Source organism: Pangasianodon hypophthalmus, chromosome 19 (genome assembly GCF_027358585.1).
Source record: "Pangasianodon hypophthalmus isolate fPanHyp1 chromosome 19, fPanHyp1.pri, whole genome shotgun sequence".
Classification (NCBI taxonomy): Eukaryota; Metazoa; Chordata; class Actinopteri; order Siluriformes; family Pangasiidae; genus Pangasianodon; species Pangasianodon hypophthalmus.
The window spans coordinates 12,389,304-12,409,406 of NC_069728.1; the positions used below are offsets into that span (position 1 = coordinate 12,389,304).

Consider the following 20,103-nt stretch of genomic DNA (forward strand, 5'->3'; position numbering starts at 1 on the left):
ATTGCCAAAGCAAGATGTGTTAAGTTGGTGGACTCATACCCCAAAAGACTGAGTGCTGTATTACAAGCAAAAGATGCTTTAACAAAGTATTAGTTAAGGGGTGTGCATACTTATGCAACCAGCTTATTGTAAGGGTTTTTTCTTTTTTTCCTAAAAGTTTCTGTTTGTTTTCCATTTGAATTTCATCGGTTGCTATATCACATTAAAAGTGGAAAATGATTTGACATGATTTACAATATCTTGGTTCTCATTTTTTACATAAAAAAAACCCCTGCAATTTTAAAATGGATTTTAAATGTACACATCCTTATTGGCTAGCCTTGTAAAATGAGCGCAGGATGTGAGGTACACCTGCGCCATCCTTCTGAGGTTTCAATTTTCAGGTTTTGTTTAGTGTGCTATGGGATTGAGTCACCGCCAGAGACATATGAGCGGCTCCCTTGTTTCTGCTCATCACCCAGAGCTTCCCACTGAATAAGTGGAGACTTTCTCAGCTGGCGGAGTTCCCCAGTCCGTGAATCTCTCTGTGCCAGTCCACTGAGGCTGCTTTCCCTGGCTGTGTCGTGTGAGCCCAGAGGGGGAAGCAGACGCTCGCCACGCCACAAAGCCGCCTTTAGTAACTCGATCAAGGGCCAAAACGCAGCTTTCTGAAGCAAAGAACATTACAGGCATGTAGAAATGGCTTCGGCAAGTCAACGGCTTTGATGTGTAAAAAACCTGCTGCCCAGACAGCGAGGTGTAGTGCATCTTGTTGAGAAAAAACGTCACTTTCATAAAACACAGCCACAGTCCAGCTGAGAGTATTCTTAGGAAAAGAAGCCTGAGTGTGAAGTATTTCTTTTTGTCTGCCAGGATCCAATTTGAGGCTCATCAGTGCGATGCAGTTCAGTTGTTTGCAGTGCTTCATCCTGTTCTCTTCTTTCTAGCATGCTGTGAATCAGATAAGCCTATGCTGTGAAACAGGAGTGGCAAAGTTCTGTGATGTTTTAAGCAAACTACTCTCACAAATATGTTTGTGCATTTTGTACTAGGCAGAAAATGAAGCATGAGCAGCTTAAACGAATCAAGGAAATTTGTTTCCTGCAACTATTTGAGTAAACTCAACCAGTGGTGCTTTTTACTGCAGACCCACCAGCAGCCGAGCGATCCGTGTTCCGACATGCTACCCACATGCATGCAATCCACACACACTGATTCAGACACAGTGCTGTGCAGACTTACATGGGGAAATTATGGTTTTGCAGAGAATTGGCCAATTAACATAATGAAGCCCAAAAAGATTAAGGCTGATGGATTCAATTAAAAAATAATGATAACCAACCAGTGAACAACCTATTCATTATCTCCACCTTGTTCGATTAATCATTACTTATTCAAATTCTCACATTTGTTCAATTTTTACTCTGCTTATTGAACCAACAGCTTAGCTTTTTTTTTTTTTTTTTTGTCAAAAAGCTACCGCATGACTTGGCTCAGAGGCATGAGCAACCCTAAATTACTCGCATCAAAAGACCCAATCACATATTGTTACCAAATAATGAGTGGAATTAAACGATTATTGTTTTTAATTAATTTTTCTCTCCAGCATCTATTAAAAAAGAAGAAACGGAATAGACACAGAGCCTTTTCAGAGACTTGCATTATAGCCTTGGATATGTATGAAATAATCTATTCGTTCCAGTGTAGTAAATTTCGGCTGAAATTTTAATGACTTCATTTTCATAGAACAATATTGAAATGATCAACCATGTTGAATGGCTGAAAAGGTCAGCATATATGTCTGCTGTAAAGCAAGTCATGAGGTAGCCCTGGACAGAATAGTTTATAGCTTAGACAGATTGAGGCTAATATTAGATTGGAACTACAGTTTGTTCTGTATTTAAGATTATAAACTGATTCATTGTTGTGGTAAAACCTGACCTGGATTTGAGGAAAAATAACTGGTGCCCAAACATGGTGGAATTAGGTGGCTTACATTTTCATTTAGAAATTAGGTGGCTTGAGTCACACAAATTACCCCAGACTGGTTCAATTGAACAAGTGGTTTACACCAAGAGCTTGTTGTTGGTGTAGTTTCAATGTGTTGTAGCTTGAAATGTGTATTAATTGATTTGTATATGCCTTTATAACCTGTATATTCACTATATGGCCAAAGGTTTGTGGCCACCTGATCATCATGCCCATATATGCTTGTTGAACATTCCAGATTTAGTCCCCCTTTGCTGTTATAATTGCCTCCACTCTTCTGGGAAGACTTTCCGCTAGATTTTGGATCGTGGCTGTGAGGATTTGCTCATTCAGCCACAAGAGCATTAGTGAGGTCATGCACTGATGTTGTATGAGGAGACCTGGGGCACATTTGGTGTTTTAGTTCATCCCAAAAGTGTTCGGTAGGGTTGAGGTCAGGGCTCTGTGCAGGACACTCGAGTTCTTCCACTCCAACCTTGACAAACCATGTCTTCATGGAGCTCACGTTGTGCATAGGAGCATTGTCATACTGGAACAGGTTTGGGCCTCTTAGTTCCAGTGCAGGGAAACTGTAATGCTACAGCATACAAAGACATTTTACACAATTGTGTGTTTCCAAATTAGTGGCAAAAGTTTGGGGATGACCCAAATATGGGTGTGATGATAAGGTGTCCACATACTTTTGGCCAAAAAGTCTATATCATAGCCCTCCCTTTTGCTTTCAGTTGAGTACTTCTAGTTAATTATTTGGTGGCAAGCAATAATGAAAACATACAGTATATTACTTCCATTTTCAGTCAGACAGCCATGCAAATATTTACAGATTTCATGCTGGTTTGATTGTATGTTTTTCTGTTAAATACATTTTCCCATCATTATTGTTCATTACTGTTGATAAATCATACTAAGGTCTCCAACAGTAAACACAGTTACATCGTTTTTGCCCAGATTGGTGACAGAACACCACTTCTGCCTCTCAGCATCTCCGAGATGTTGTTTGAAACATTCTTTCTCCCAGGGTCAATATTACAGCATCATCATAATCAGAAGAACAGATGGCTCACATGTTAAACAAGATGGCTCTTGTTAAAATTTGTTCTTATCTGTTCACAGCATTTCCATGGTTTCAGTGTGATATCAGTCTCAGTGAATTGGTATTACATCCACTTCGGTTTTCAGGTCTACAGGTCATTGCTATTTTTAGTTACTATTCTCAGTTAGATGTGATGATTGGAGCATTGGAGTTTGATTTTATTGTGTAGAATGAGAAGATTACTTGGAATTTATGTGTCTTTTTTGATATGCACTCTCCACTAAGCATCAAAATAAATAGAGAAACTCGCTCTATTTTTTTTTTTTTTGTTCAGCTAAAAAAATCTTTTGCACCATTTTCCGTCTTGTCAGTGAGGCTTTCATTAAAGACAACACACTCAACACACTCTGTGCAGTCTTTCAAAAAGTTTGCTTCCTCCACAAAGCTTATTTTTAATATACGGAATTGAACTTGAGTGGGGCCAAAATAAAAATGCCCCTCCGGATACATTTGGTCCTGTGCTCATCAGCTTTGCGCTGTCCTCCAGCGGTGTTTAAGTGACTCTCTTTGTCTGACCTTATGTTGATGTGAAGCAATTAATTTCAGACAGTTTAAGGCTCGGTTGTTTGTTGCTGTTTCCCCTTCACTGTTTCAGCTGCATTATTTCCCCCCCGTGACTTCTGTCCAAGCCTGTCAAATTGGCACATGAAAGGCAAGTTAATTAGCCAAAGCTGTTTGAGTTCATCTATGCCCTACATTAGTCTGGTGCTGCCAAGCAGACAAGAAAAAAACATCACAAATGGAGATATATATTCCAAACAGGTTAAACAGATTTTTTATTTCTTTTCTTTTACTCTTTATTTTATTCTTTGATTTCAGTTATTTCCTTATCTGGTCATTTTTGATTTTTGAGTAAATGATTAAGATTTAAATCAGTGTTGAGAGAACTTTGTGTCAAACACTATAAAGAATGATTAAACAAGGAAATAGCATAAACACCATGTAAATGTTCATATGACTGCAATGACTTCAGCTAATTTCTCTCAGTGTTGTGCATCATCATAACATTTGTAGTGCATAGTATGTGCCATGTGTGCTATCACATGCTGAGCCTCTTCCTCTGACTGTACGCAGACCCTCCGGCTGTGGAGCCTGTGTCGTTGGAGGTTCGGCAGGGTCTGAACCGGCCAGTACCGATGACCTGCCGTGTGCTGCGTGCTCACCCTTCACGGGTGCTGCGGTATGAGTGGCGTCTGGGCTCCCGCCTGCTGCATGCGGGCCATTTCGACACAAGCGATGAGACTGAGTACTCAGTGCGTAGCCTCAGTCGTGATGGCTACGGAGAGTACACATGTGACATCATCAATGAGGCTGGAGCCGGCCGCTGCACCTTCCTGGTCACTGGTAAGAGCACTTTCCTATCTCTTAGGTGCACACTTTATGGAATATTCATGAATTATAACTGTGTTTGATGGTCTTTGTCAGTGCAAGGGTGAACCTCTGAATGTGTATTTGAGGAGCATTCTGATGACCCCAACCAAGCAGGAAATGCATCACCTGTCATGTCTTCCATAGATTTAGACAGTCTGTTTCACATTTCTGAAGTGTGTCCCTAATTCAGTGAAAAGTAAAAATAAAAATGTAACAAACAAAAAAAGTAAGAGACATAAGAAAGTTTATTAGTAAGGAATAAAAAAGTTGGATGTGCTTCAGGGTCTCTCAGAATAATATATGGCAATGGTTTAAATAAACATTTACCATTCTCAGTCAGCAGGAAATCATATAGGTTTGTGAAATAACGATTAGAAGCAGCACAACAGTCATCATCTCCACCCACCGTTCAATCATTGATCTTCAGTAAGCACTTTATCCTAATGAATGTCACAGTGGTTCAGACCTTATTCCAGTAACACTGGATATGCTCACATATGACATAAATGCTAAATATCCTGCATTTTAGGAACTGATAATGTATGTGCACTGAAAATGTATGTGTCTACCCCAGTGTCAATAGCTTAGACTAGTGATTTAGCTAATTGCAGTTCTAATTAATGGGAACCAGGTGTAAATTCTTAAGTATGAAGGCATGCTAAATGTATGAAACTGTAAACTAAGCTAAGCAGATGAACAAATATCTGAGGGAACACTTTTAATAATGTACACACTTTATTACCGAAAAATGGAAATTATATGAATAATCTTAGCATTAAGCTGGTATGTTATTTCTCCAGCATGCTGTTGAATGATGCACTTCAACTTCTAAATTTTAAACTCAGGAACTTGCCTGATTCCAACTTCGGTCGGTCATTTCAATGTAAGTTGACAAAGTATGTAAGTAGGTAAATGTAAGTAAACTCGAAAACATACTATAATGCTCTGTTTGCCTCTATTGTTTAGAGTCTGTGAGTCTGAAATCATTGACTCTCTGCACCTTCTTATATTCATTTGCCATTTGAATCCTTATAGAAAATAATTGTATCAGTAACCATGCACCAGTATGTATGATAAGGAAATGAGAAATGCTATTTTCCTTACACTGTAAAAAAATTTAAATTGTAGCAAGTGAAAATATGTTGGCTATACATAAATATATCTAATAAAATAAGTATAAGCCTATTAAACCAAATTGGTTGAAATGATCAGCCAATACAACAAAACAATTTCAAGCTTGAAATGAGTAAAAATGTATAGAAATAGATTTAATAGTCTTATGTACTATATGTTTTATGACCATTTCATAATAAGAAATATTAGGCCCTTCAGGATGCTTTTTTGCTCTCTTAGCAAGTGAATAATATATGCAATAATAATATATGCAGTGAATAATATACCAGCATTGGCAATGCTGTCACACAAAATGTTTGTCTCTAGGTGTGCATATCCCTTACAAAATGTTATTTTTAAACCACGGTGACCTACTTTTTTAGAAACACTGTATGTATCCATTGCTTTGATGAACTACAACAGGCCAGTGATCTTCTTTAATAACTGCATGCATTCCCGCTGATGGATTATACATCATTAATTTTTTTTTTCGTGTCTATTTTTTTTTTTTTGAAAATATAGTGTTTTAACCAGACTGAAAGTTAAGTGATATGCTGTGCAAGGATGCTTACCTGATGTAAAGAAGCCTGTAGTATAATAAGATTTAAGGCCTATTTGCATGAAAAAGTACCTTATGTGAACACTTTATAAACACCTACACATTAGCAGATACTGCTCTCTGTAAGGATGTGTCTGTTTGTTTCCAATGCTGACTCAATTTCTGTGTTGTTTATACATATGTATGTATATATATATATATATATATATATATATATATATATATAAATATGTATATATACATATATATATATATATATATATATGTAAATTATATATTTATATATATATATATATATATATATATATATATATATATATGTGTGTGTGTGTGTATATATATATATATACACATATATACACTATAATGGCAAAAGTTTTGGGACGTCTGCCTTTACATGCACATGAACTTTAATGACATCCCATTCTTAATCCATAGGGTTTAATATGGAGTTGGCCCACCTTTGCAGCTATAACAGCTTCAACTCTTCTGGGAAGGCTTTCCACAAGGTTTAGAAGTGTGTTTATGGGAATTTTTGACCATTCTTCTAGAAGTGCATTTGTGAGGTCACACACTGATGTTGGTCGAGAAGGCCTGGCTCTCAGTCTCCGCTCTAATTCATCCCAAAGGTGTTCTGTCGGGTTGAGGTCAGGACTGTGTGCAGGCCAGTCAAGTTCGTCCACACCAGACTCTGTCATCCATGTCTTTATGGACCTTGCTTTGTGCACTGGTGCGCAGTCATGTTGGAACAGGAAGGGGCCATCCCCAAACTGTTCCCACAAAGTTGGGAGCATGAAATTGTCCAAAATGTCTTGGTATGCTGAAGCAATAATGCAGTCAGGCAAGTACCGTTCTCCTGGCAACCACCAAACCCAGACACGTCCATCGGATTGCCAGACAGAGAAGCGTGATTCGTCACTCCAGAGAACACGTCTCCACTGCTCTAGAGTCCAGTGGCGGCATGCTTTACACCACTGCATCCGACGCTTTGCATTACACTTGGTGATGTGAGGCTTGGATGCAGCAGCTCGGCCATGGAAACCCATTCCATGAAGCTCTCTACACACTGTTCTTGAGCTAATCTGAACGCCACACGAAGTTTGGAGCTCTGTTGGTGACTTCTGCGCACTGTGCGCTGACCCCACTCTGTGATTTTATGTGATTTACTTGTAATGATTTGGAGGGGTGTCCCAATACTTTTGGCAATATAGTGTGTGTATATATATATATATATATATAAAAGTAAAAAGTGAAGTGGCTTATACCCAACCACATTTTTATATATATATATATATATATATATATATATATATATATATATATATATATATATAAAAATAAATGTGGTTGGGTATAAGCCACTTCACTTTTTACTCATAGGCAGAAATGCTTACTCCTGCAATGACGTGTATAGCGCTGCACAACAGGGGTTGTGACATTCGAAATCTGCTGCGCAGGGTTTTTTTTCCTAACCAATTATGGTTCAAAATTGTTCTAACTTTAATTCCTGTCAAGACTCAATGCTTTAAAGTCCTGTCTCGTTTCTTACACCCTTGTTTTTGAATGTACACTATTAATCTCACTCCACTTTATTATAAATCAGCAACTTTTCAGGAGCCCCAACTGCTAACTAAATACAACTAAAAAAAATCTGTGCAATCACTTTTCAGTCTGGTTTCAGCAGCTCTTTGGGGTCTTGCAGATATATACTGAAATCTTTCTAAAATATTTAATTGTCCATATCGTTGAACAATTCTCTTAAATAGTATGGAAAGCTGTTACAGTTCGCTATAGTTTCTTTGGGTCAGTAAACTGTTATTGTGATTATGTCTGAGCAGCGTGAGCTTCAAAGCTTACCTAATAAAGTAGCGTATTGTCTGATAACTGTTAACTTAACAAGAAAACTGGTTAAATTATCATGGAGCAATCAGAATGGATGCATGGTCCAGCATTTTTTTTCTCTGTTGTTAGCCTGCAGTTAGAGTATGTGCTGAAAGCAATAATGAATTACGGTTTATTTGCTTTAACTTTCAAGGTGCAGTTCCATTATAATGCAGTAGGCAACCTGCAACTAGCCACAAGAGGCTTTCAGATGTAAAGGCAAACAGTTGAATGATTTGATGTGTGTGGGTTGGTGCAGGAGTGGACTGTTTGTCCCCAGTATAAGACACATAACTGAGGATGGGAGATCGCTGTCTCTATAAACCAGTTCTGTAACTAATTCCTTCTCTAAAATTTTGGCAAAAGGCGGTGATGATCATCTCCTGTGAACAAAAAAAAAAAAAACTTGCTGTTCTTCATGAAAACCTAATGACAAGAAACACAGTAAGACCGGAATAAATATTGGCAGCATTGCCAGCGCTTTTGCAAAATGGAGTAATTTATTACTGGTGAAGGGAATGAAGCAGACAGAATTAGCTACGTTGCTCCTGGTAATTTATGCAATTTCTATAAAGCTTGGAACTGTTTAAAAGCCTTGGTTTACATAATGAATCAAGTAGATCCATATTTACAAAGAAACAAAGGACAGCAAAGGCACTCTTGGCCATGCACATACATCATTATGAGCCAAATTTTGCGTGATTATGGTGTTAAAACTTGGCTTTCAAACAGCTGAATGGTTTATCATGTAGCATGTAGCTCAAGTCCACCTGCTTAAATACTAGAGACCTGATCTTGACTCATTTTGATAAATCTTGCCTAATACTCCCTTAACTTATAAATAAATAAATAAATAAATACATTTTTAAAATTTAAATAAATCTCAGAATTATTTAAATTCAGGTGACAATTATCAGCATCCCACAATAACCCTGAATGGCCAACTAGCTGTAAGTTATTCCAAACTAGCTATCTAATGTCAGAGAAAATTCCCAAACAAAAGCAAGCTAACATTTGAGAATATCCTCAAACAAAGCCGGTTCGAGAATCTGAGACAGCTGAGCCGGCCAGCTGTCTCAGTGTTTGCTCTTCCAGGGTTGGATATTTATATCATCAAATATTAAGACTTTGATATTGGGTTGTAAATCTAGTACTCTGGCTGCATCTTTGGTTTGGCCCTTAAGGGGAACCTTTAATGTTTCTATGTAGAATGTAGATTTTGCTTTCAGAAAAGATTCCAAGTGGAACCCATTTAGGAAACTAGAACTGTTGAGGAAGTTTTATGATAGGATGAGTCACTGTAAGGCAGCTCTTCTTGCTCTATCACAGCTCTATACTGCAGTATATCTGTAACACTTATTAAGCCTATCAAGATGTTTGCAAAAGCATGACATTTTTGTCATTTAATTAAAATACTTGGTGATATGTAGGATGGAAACTGTTTGCATGAAGGAGGCATAAATACAAGGAACATCACTTTGCAGCCTTTCTCTCTGGATTTTTTTTTTTTTTTTTTTGCTCTTTCAAACTTAACTAATTTGTCCTCAAGCAAAGTTATTCAATTTTCCATTTTATTCAGAATCGCAAATTAGTTTTGTCAGATTGAGTCCCTTATATCAAGGACCAGGTAATTGATAGAAAGAAATTGAAAGAAATGTACATCTAGCCACACAGCGAAGACTGATTGGAGAATGTTTTCAATAAGATTCACATCAGCTGCATATGCATTGCTTAATGCCAAATGACACGTGATGGTTAGGCAGAAGAAATAGCTAGGGGCATTGGAAAATTAATTCATTTTAAAACCCCTTGGCCATTGGTCCTGAAATGAAGCATGCTGAGCTGAAAGAAGGAGCAGAATCAGGGCCATTTCGAGTCCATCACGTCTTCCACACTAGCGCCACATGACAGAAAGAGATATGGATTGATGGCCACAGCAGTCATCTGAGAGCTCAAAGGAGCCGAGAGGACGCTGACTGTCAGGGTTGGCCTGCATTTGTTACCTGATCCTGGCGCCACTGAAGCCTCTTCTCCTCCGGTAGTGTTTGGCTTTAAGGGCTGAATACATGGACCTCTCTGCACTGCTTGGCATAAATCAGAGCTACCTTCCTGCGAGCTATAGGTAAAGCCTGAAGCAGATCTCAGCAGCCTGCATCTCTTTTCTTGCCATGGAAAGGTGGAGAGCTGACTTGCCATCGTTCAGCAGCTCTCTCCTCTCCCCATGCTTTGACTTCCCTGCCATCTGGACACAAAGGCAGCTGCCAGAGTTAGTAGAGCCTGCAAACTCCAGGGAGGGTAGTCTACTCCAGCTACTGATTAGCCCTAAAATCTGGCCCAGTTTGTAGGCGATGCTTCCCAAGAGGAGCTCCGCTTCTGTTCGCTGTAGGTATAATGGCTCCTGTTTTGTACTCACAGTAAGTGAGCTGACGGGAAGGAGTTGTTTTAAAACAATGTTATTTTGCTGCATCTGGACATTTAAAGATAAGGGATATATCAGACATCATAGATCTGCACTAGAAGTACTTAAAGATCACAAGAAAAAAACAAGACGTTTAAAATTATTACCTTGGTTTTTATACAGTCGGGTCCAAAAGTCCGAGACCGCTAGTCAAAGTGTTTCTATTTTGCATTATTTTCTAATTTAACAAACAATTTTCATCACAAATGATATTATTGACAACAGCTGGAGTGAAAAGTTTCTTAGTATTTGATACGTCCTCTTTTTGCTTTATTGACAGTGTGCACTGGAGCTGGCATGGACTTCACAAGTTTGTGCAAAACCTTACAGTCCGTTTTAGATCAGATCCCTCTGAGTGTCGTCTGAGCACATGTTTCAATAGAAGAGATCAGGCATGAGGAAGATCTGACCTTTTGTACAAAGTACTTAACATGGTCAATATCACAAATTTGCTGACATTTAAATAGAGACCTAGAAATAGTGCAGAATCTTGAATATTAAATATTCAAGATGCTGCACATTTATTTTCTTTGTTTTAAATATTAAAAAAATTCTAAAACCTTCTGTTTATTTTCACATTTAAATGAAAAAAATTCAATTTTAATTTTTTTTAATTTAAAATTAAAACAAAAGCAAATTTGCAGCAATTCCTCATTAATTTAAATAAAAGTTTGCCTTAACAGATTGTATGAAGAATTGCCTTCTCAGGAGACTGACTTTATCCTGACTGCATCCTGAGCTGTAGTTTTTTCCCTACTACTTCTCCTTCCTTCCTCCCTCAGTCCTCTTTTGACGTCAGGAACAGTAAGACAGCCAAAAAGTATGAGATGTGCCACAGTCAGTTGCTTAAACCAAGACCAAAAATCTGATTACCAGACCATGCGAGAGGCCAGACTCTGTATACGCTGGCCTGAGATCATGCCAAACTATAACATGGGTCTCAATCAGAAATGCCAGGCTGGTGATGTTTGCAGATCTGAGTTAAAGAAGCTATTCATACGCTCTTCCAGGCTAACACCATGCATCTTACTCTTGTCTTAGTCTACGGTGTTTAAAATAGTAGTGGTGTTTTTGTTGTTGTCATTGTTGTTGTTGTTTTCTTGTTAATTTTAGATGCAACTCACCTTTAAAACTGTAGCAGCTTCTTATTTAATCCTACCAGAAACCAGACAATACACTTAGACATACACTCATTGCTTTACTCTCAACTGTACCGATGCTCATTTGACTGGATGTGGCTTAACATATGTGGTAGCATACAGCTCAGTTACCTTCAGTCATCCAGGGTTGCATCATAAAAAAATAACTTAAAAAAAATGGAATTTGAATCTGAATCTCAAGTAGGTCAGATCTAAATCCTGCGAAGTACTTATTTGATATTAAAGATACTGTGAAGATCTATAGCCGAAAAGCTGTGATATTTGAAAAGATACAATCTGCTCTAAAAGATAAACATGCTATTTTATCACTGATAGATTCAGTGCCGTAAGGAATGATAAGCAGTTTGAGCATTTGATTAATTACTTTTATTATGACTAATTTTTAGGACAAATGAAGCGTTTACCACGAACTAAAAAAGCAATTAATCTTTAGAAACATTCTATTCATTTCAGCAGATTTATGAATTATATGGTCCATTGATATATATATATATATATATATATATATATATATATATATATATATATATATATATATATATATATATATATATATACATTATAAGTCTTAAGGTTTTAAAATGTAAAACAGTAAAACAGGTTTTATCCTCTACTTATATCATTTTCATTTTAAGCTAGTGGTCAGACCTGTAGGTAGCTAGACTGTAGAAACATGTTAGTGAAATGTTGGCACAGATTATACAAGTCTCTGGAACATTACTTTTCGGGTGAACACTATTCTCAAAAGATTTCCTCACTTGGTGTTGGAGTGATGGTGGTAGAGAGGGTTAGACAAACACGTAACTCTGAAATCTCACTTAGATATTTGATTTTTTTGAGGTCTAGAAACTATAACTGATAACTATAAGATATGAGTTGGTTTTTCCCTACACACTACATATTAATTTCTTATACATCACACTAATGCACAAGCATCCATGTCACTGAATGTGACATTCCAATCACAATTTCCAACTGTGTCTACTGATGGCTTTTCCATAGATCCAAATGCAGACTTATCACTGTTCTTAGTGAAACACTGGCCAGATAAGGAGTCTTTTTTTCTGAATGAAGCTCCTGCATCTGTGCTCCAATAATAAACCCTCTAAACCCTCCTTCAGAGTCACTGAGATCTTTTCCTCTTGTCATCTTGATCCAAAATCAAGGTAGAAGAAAATGGTATATATATATATACATATATATATATATATATATTTGTGTGTGTGTGTGTGTGTGTGTAAAAAAAAATATGTAAATATATATATAGTCTTTATTTATTTTTTTACATATATGAGATATAGCTGTCTTTTTTCACCCTGTGCTTCCTAACAGATTCAGTAATTTATTTTGAAGGACAGGATATATTATATATTATAAATACATATATTCAGGTTGCACTATAAAGGTTTTAACAAGTTTGTTAACGTGACTTGAAATCTAAAAGCCACTGCATGCCAAAAGTGACCCTTCTGCATTTCCTATATGATGCTTTTGACCCTCAGGTAATGCACAGGAGCAGATTTAGGCTGATATTAATTTATCAGATGTGATATAGCTGATGGAGCATACAGAAAGAAAAAATATACAGATCTTTATAAAATATGCCATTTGTGCTGATCCACTATGATCCTGTGTTTACCAGTGCTTCTAGCTGTAATAATCAGTAGTAGAATTTGAGGTGTGGATTTTCGTGTGCAATTCAGTTGTTAATCATCACAAAAGACAAACAAATCCAGCTGAATGCATTTAGAATCCCCATAACCATTGCAGTAAATTTGTAGCAAATTGCAAATCACTCTCCAATGCTGCATGTATCTCTAAATTGATTACACAGACATTAACAAATCTGTGTACTGAGGTCATTGTTATGTTTATACACCCGGTTGACGTGTGCTTTGAGACAAGGCACATTAACATGCTGGATTTAGCCATTATGAGACGGGTAAATTGTGGTTATAAAGGAATGCATGTGGTCAGGAACAATACTCAAATAGTTTGTGGTATACAAAGCTTGTTTAATTGGTATTAAGGGGCTCAATGTGTGTCAAAAAACATTCCACACATCATTATGCCTCCACCAGCAGCCTCAAGTGTTGACACAAGACAGGTTGGGTCCCTGGATTCATGCTGTTGATGTCAAATTCAGACCCTGTCGTCTGTACGCTGCAGCAGAAATCCAGTCTTCAACTGTCCAGTTTCAGTCAGCCTGTGCCCTCTGTAGCTTCACATTCCTGTTCTTGGCTGACAGGAGTGGAACTGCATGTGCTCTTCTGCTGTTGTAGCCCATCTGCCTCAAGATTTGTTGTGTTGTGAATTCTGAGATGCTTTTCTGTTCACCATGGTTGTAAAGAGTTTTCAAGCTGACAGAGCCAGTCTGGCTATTCTCCCCTGACCTCTCTCATCAACAAGGTGTTTCCTCCAGGAGAACCGAGATCTCTGAACTGAACAAATCTGTTCATTTCAAGTGGTAGAAATGTCATTTTTTAAACCAGTATTCTATACACCAGCAATCTAGTTTTCTCAGGCATTAAGCAAGAGTAGCTTTGAAAAATACAGGAAGCTGCTGTTTTGCTCTACTTCAGGAGCCACAATACTTCTGTCATAGCTTAATAAATCTGTTCTCATTTGGTGCTCTCCTTTCCCCTCTCTCTCTCTCTCTCTCTCTCTCCCTCTCTCTCTCTCTCTCTCATTCACTCACTCACTCACTCACTGTTTTGTTGTGCCATTTGGGATGTGCTTAGGCAGGTTCCTGATGGGATTGTGATGGCCCTCCTCCCAGCCTGCAGGGCTAAATCTGCAGATCATTAAAAAGTGTCTGGGCCACTACAGCCTCTTAATAAGTCATGGCTGACATAAACACCACTGGCAGGTTTATGAGGCTGCTTGCAGAGATCAGCAACTTCACATCCCTCCATGTCAATGGCCACGCTCGCTTCCCTTACAGCTCTGTCTGCGGTTTCGTCAGCACCTGTCATGAACACAATAACTCTCTGAAAGCTCTGACCAAGTCATCAACTGTCAGGTTTTGGATATTAACAGAGAAGACTGAGACTCTTGATGATGCTGAGTCCCTCTGAAGCCAATGTTTTGTCAATCGTGATATGAAGTTGTCTAGGGAGGAGCTGCTTTTTCATGTTGGCTCATAAACTTTCAAAACTCAGCAATCAAAATTCATACCTGCTTTAGGCACATTGCTTGTTTCCTCTGCTTATTTGCAAGTTATTTGTTTGTTTGTTTTTCGAACCTTGCATCCATGATACTAAGAAGGTGTACATAGTGCTTCATAATAGTGTTGTAAATGAAAATTTGATTACCACTTTAGCCTGAGGAGGGCATTCACATCATTCAGTTGGCTTGCATATGGCCTTTGAAAATAAATGAAGTAATGTGGTGCTTTGTTGTAGTTTTCATTTAATTCTATGCTCGGATATAAAGTAGATACAGTAAATACACCTCTCAAAAGGTTAGATGACAGGTGGACACTATATAGTAAATTTTTTGATACTTTATGAATGAACCTCATGAATGAATAGCAATTTAAATAAAAAATGTCCAATTTAAGTAAAAAAAAAACAAAAAAACCACAGACTCTTCTTTTTCTGAACCTACATTGGGTCTTCATAACATTCATAAACATTGCATTGCTAACATGTTAACATAAGCTTCTCATTCCAGCATTTCTTTATGTAATATGTATGTAGTGTTTGTGAATGTGTTATAAAGGCCCTATGGAGTTTCCTTCAAATAGTAATATGTTAGCAACTCTTCTGAATGCATGTAATGTATAATGCCTTTATATTAACTGATGCATCCTATCACATATTAAAATAAGTAAGAGATTGTGTGTTTTCCCTCTACAGGAAACGCTTATGCTCCAGAGTTCTACTACGACACCTATAGTCCGCTGTGGCAGAACCGACCCCGTGTTTATGGCTATAAGCTGCAGTGGACCCAGATGAACCCTGATTCAGTGGACCGTATCATGGCTTATCGTCTCGGCATACGACAGGTGAGCAGTTATATATCTATAGCACTTTTAAAAATAGATATCGTCACAGAGAAGCTTTATAAACCTCCTGGTCTTGATCCCTAATGAGCAAATCAGAGACAACATTGGCAAAGAGGAGAAGTCAGGCTTATTTCATGAGCCCGGTATGTCTAATGGTGTGAAAATCACACACTTTACACGTGGAGTGGGCTAGACTTAATAGATCTCATTTATCAAGCTGGATACGAGCATTTGCTGAAGAAATGTTGTATTAATGAGAAGCCCATAAATTCAGAAAAACATTCTTATCCTACTTGTTCTCCCAAGTGTGTGAACATTTCCGCATAAGAAGACTAACTTACATAAACCTTGATTTGATCGACTTCAGATCATATCATATCATTTGCATGGATTGCACTTTTATGGTGTGGTATATTTTATATGGAATATACTGTTGAGTTTGAACCGCTTATTTTTTTTTATGAGTATTTAGCAGATGTCCTTATCCAGAGAGACTTATAGAAGTCCTTTGGGGTCTCTATCAAAACACACCTTCATGCTAGTTCACTAAATCAGGAACTAGGAATAGCATCGAGACAAGTTTGTGAAAACCAGTTGTTTTATATTATTGGCGAGCCAACACAAACCCATAAATGAAGACGAATAAAACTAATCATTCAATTATGACAAAATAAATGCCACCATATAAACGAAGGATGGGCCGGTCTGGCTGCGCATAGCCATAAGCTGTAAATAAAATGCCTCAGCTGATGGAAGATTTAGCGCTTGTTTATTATTATTAACATTATATATTATTAAATATGTTTTTGGCATAGAAGGGAGTCAAAATAATGTTTATGGTGTCTCCATTGATTGACTCCTAAAATAATGGAAATAATATTTGTTTCATTTTTGCATGATGCCAGGCTTCCTTTGACCCTGTGCAAGCACATTTAGAATTGTAAGTTAGGTTTGAAAAAAAAAAAAAAGAACATTAAAGATTTCTCAGGAACAGCAGTGCTGTGAAATGCGTCTTCAAACCCACGATTCTCTCCCTTTTTCTGATATTGACTCCATCCACTCCAGCGTGGAGACAGTGAATGGAGCTGTAATTACTAGTTCTAGTTCTTTAGTTTCTCTCTCTCTATATATATTTCTTTCTCTCACTTTCTCTGTCTCTCTTTCTCTTTATGATATGCTCATGACAGTGATTGAGGTCCTGGGTTAGAGTACTGTCTCTCTACCTACATTTGTCGTCCCTCAATGACACTTGGGGGGAGCGAGATGGTGGACATTTCTTATATAGAACAAAAGAAAAATGCCAGCATATTTTAATAGACTACATTGAAATACACTTTTCTGTTATTTTATATATACAGAAAATAATATTTTTTTCTTTACATATTTTTTCTTTAGTTTATGAATGACTTTAAACATACAGTAATCGATAACGCTGGAAAATATCTGAACTTTTTGGAAAACCTTGTTCACGAGAGCCGAATTGTAACTGAGACATTTTTTTTTTTTTTTTTTTTGTAACATGAAGATTGTATCTGAACGTTTAAAAGGTAAAACAAAATGGCATTATTAATCATTTATCCTAATACAATAAATGTAAGTCATAAACTATTGAAAGCTTTGAGTAATAAGTATTAATTCTACGTTAGAGGAGAGGATTCATTGGGTTTTGTATCTCAGAGGGACAAGAAAATATGAATCTAATTTTGTCCTTTGGCAATAATTACTTCATCTAATATTATTATTTTACTTGATTGATCTTTTAAATTGCTTTTTTAATTTATTCATAATGATGAATACCCAAGATATTATGTAAGTACTTTCATGTGAAACATGTCCTGCAGTTTTCTCAGGGGTAGCAATAATCAAGAGGTAAATATTTGTGCTCATTAAGCTGTAATATTACAAGTATAGTTGGCATGAAATCCAGTTTTCTTCGCCAGTGTGGTGCTCCAGAAAGAATTGTGTAGTGTGAAATGGATAATGGGGAGGTTGCACCTCAGGGGCACAGACATCTAAACTTAAGTATCGCAATGAGTTAATAGTGAGTCAAGGCTCTGATTTTCAAAGTGTTTAGCCAGTCTGGATGGAGTGAAAACTCAGCTCTGTGCTTATAGTCTCATCTGCATGCCATCAGTTTCTCTTGGGGTTCTAGCGCAGGGCAATTAAGAGCAGGCTGTTGCAACAGCATCTGAGTCAGTAGTTGTTAAAAGGCAGTGCCTTTTTTTTTATTTATTTATTTTTTATAAAATCCATGATGTCAGGTGATTCATGATGTCTTTTCATGTTTTTGTTCATGGAGTGAAATTGAAGCCTTTTTTTTTTTTTTTTTTTTTTAGAAAAAATCTAACTCCATCCCTCCCTAACAGGCTGGAATGATTAAACATGAATGAGAACGCAGGGCTGGTGCGGTGGAAGGAGCTTCTTCGTAAATAAATAAATGTCTCCAACTCCCCAATGCTCAACACTGTGCTGTAGCACGGCAACCAGAAGCCTCGCACGTGGAGGGATGTGCTGCTATTTATAGTCCAGTGCAGCCTGTTCCTCACCGTTCCCCCAGAATCATTATCATTTTGCCCTCTCCACAGCCGCTGAATTAATAGTGAAGGCTGCTGGGCTTTGCAGCTCCATAATGGATGATTTTCTGTTATCTGCGGCTGCTTTTCGTGAAGCAAGCATGAATGGAAAATCACTTGAAAGACTTGGACACAAGTCTCATAAAGTGAGAATCACCTTGACTATCTGACGCTTTGGCCTGATTTGTTTTAGCCTCTTTCTTTCTTCTCTTCCTGACTGCATTGGCCATGCCCCTCTCAATGTTTGCATTCCTCTCTCTTGTCCTCTTCCTGCAATCAATCTGTCAGTCAGTAGTGGATATCAGCATGCAAGGTTCAGAGAGCGGGATCGATATGTGCCATGGTAATTACATATGGCTTGTTTGGTTCAGGCACTGCCATTTCCGCGAAGGCACTTTGATTAGTGTTTCGTTTTTTTCTCGACTCCTCTGGCACTCTCTTTGATCAGATTCCTCTCTTCTGAGTTCTTATAAAGTTCTTATGAACCAGCTCATCAAGAAAACAGGATGACAGTCCCGGGAAAAAAACGACTCGCATCGTCATTAGGACAGTTAAAGAGATGACTTAGATGCTATCTGAAGATAGAAACTGAGCCAAATAAGCTCCTATAAATCTCACTAAGGCTAATTACAGCTAAACATTGCACTGTTTGTGCATGATTAACATTTGTAGGATAACTAATAGAATGTATTAGGAAACCATTGCAATCACATGGAATAGAAAATTTTGCTTAATTTAAATTTGATGGTGTGTTGCTCTTGCACCAAGCTTGGCGTTTAACACAACCATCTGCTCCCAACTGCTGTGCACACACTTAAACACTCTGATCCAATTAATTCTCATTCCAGGCAGGAAGGCACGATTGGATGTGAGTGGCAAGTGAAGGTAAGGGCAGCCGCTGAATTATGTGGGCGATTACCAATAACAAAACAACACTTTTCCATTTACCTGGGCCCAGCCTAACAAAAGCTGTTATCTCCTCCTGCCTTGGCATCTTAACTTCAATTAAAGGTTTATTTCAGTGAGCTTTCACTGTATCAGCACGGATTATTGCAAACTGTCCAGCTTTCTGCTTTGGAATGTCTGTTTATTCAGTGCCAAAACTAGTGAAAGGAGGAGAAGATTAAAAATATGACATTATTTTATTTTCTGGAATGTTTTTGCAGAAAAGGTCAGAACGTCCAGTTTAATCTGATGGCACCTTATAATAGTGATGCACTGAGCTAATGAGCAAAAGGATTCAGCTATCCTACATCATATGCTACACTGCAGGAATAACTCAAGCAGACCGACGCCATCATACCTTATCAAATTATGAATTGCGAGGAAAGTATTACAGTCTGACCAGGCCATCCATAACTTTACAATCATTTTAAAATTATAATCTAAATCGTCCGCATTTAGATTAATTGAGATTAATTCAGAGCATTCATTAAGATTTTCGAGGAAAAGCCAGCAAACTAAGAAACACTTAGAGAACAAGCAATTACCTTTTACTCGGGAAAGCTTGTACAGTATGTACTTTCATTGTAAGAGGGACAATGGCTGGTGGCTGGTGAAGAACGTTTACTGTTTATTACCTTTTTGCTTCTCTTTAAATCAACCTCAGCTTGTAGCTAATGTTCCTAATATTTGGTATTGCGTGGGAATTTCAGTAAGATCAGTTTTTTGCAATAGGATTTGTGAGTACCATAAACTTTGTCTGGGAGGCTGTTTATCATGATGAAACTAAGCTATCCTGAGGCATCTGTCATGTTAGGCTGAATACACTGAGGAAGATTTATGATGACTACTTTGTTGTAAAGGTATTTATCCACAAGAATTATATATGGTGATGTTATTTAATCATATTACGGTAGATTGCTGCTATATGAATTAAAAAGTAACGTTGGGGATCTTTAGTCTGACTTATTATTAA

General features: G+C 37.6%; 1 protein-coding gene across 1 annotated transcript in view; it reads left to right on the forward strand.

Moving 5' to 3' along the window:
• Positions 1-20,103, forward strand: part of LOC113532330 (MAM domain-containing glycosylphosphatidylinositol anchor protein 2) — a 181,702-nt gene that overhangs the window by 139,628 nt on the left and 21,971 nt on the right. Inside the window, exons 9-10 of the mRNA XM_026923674.3 lie at positions 4,136-4,405; positions 15,464-15,612. Of these exons, the coding sequence (XP_026779475.2) occupies positions 4,136-4,405; positions 15,464-15,612 (419 nt within the window). The remainder of the gene's footprint in view (positions 1-4,135; positions 4,406-15,463; positions 15,613-20,103) is intronic.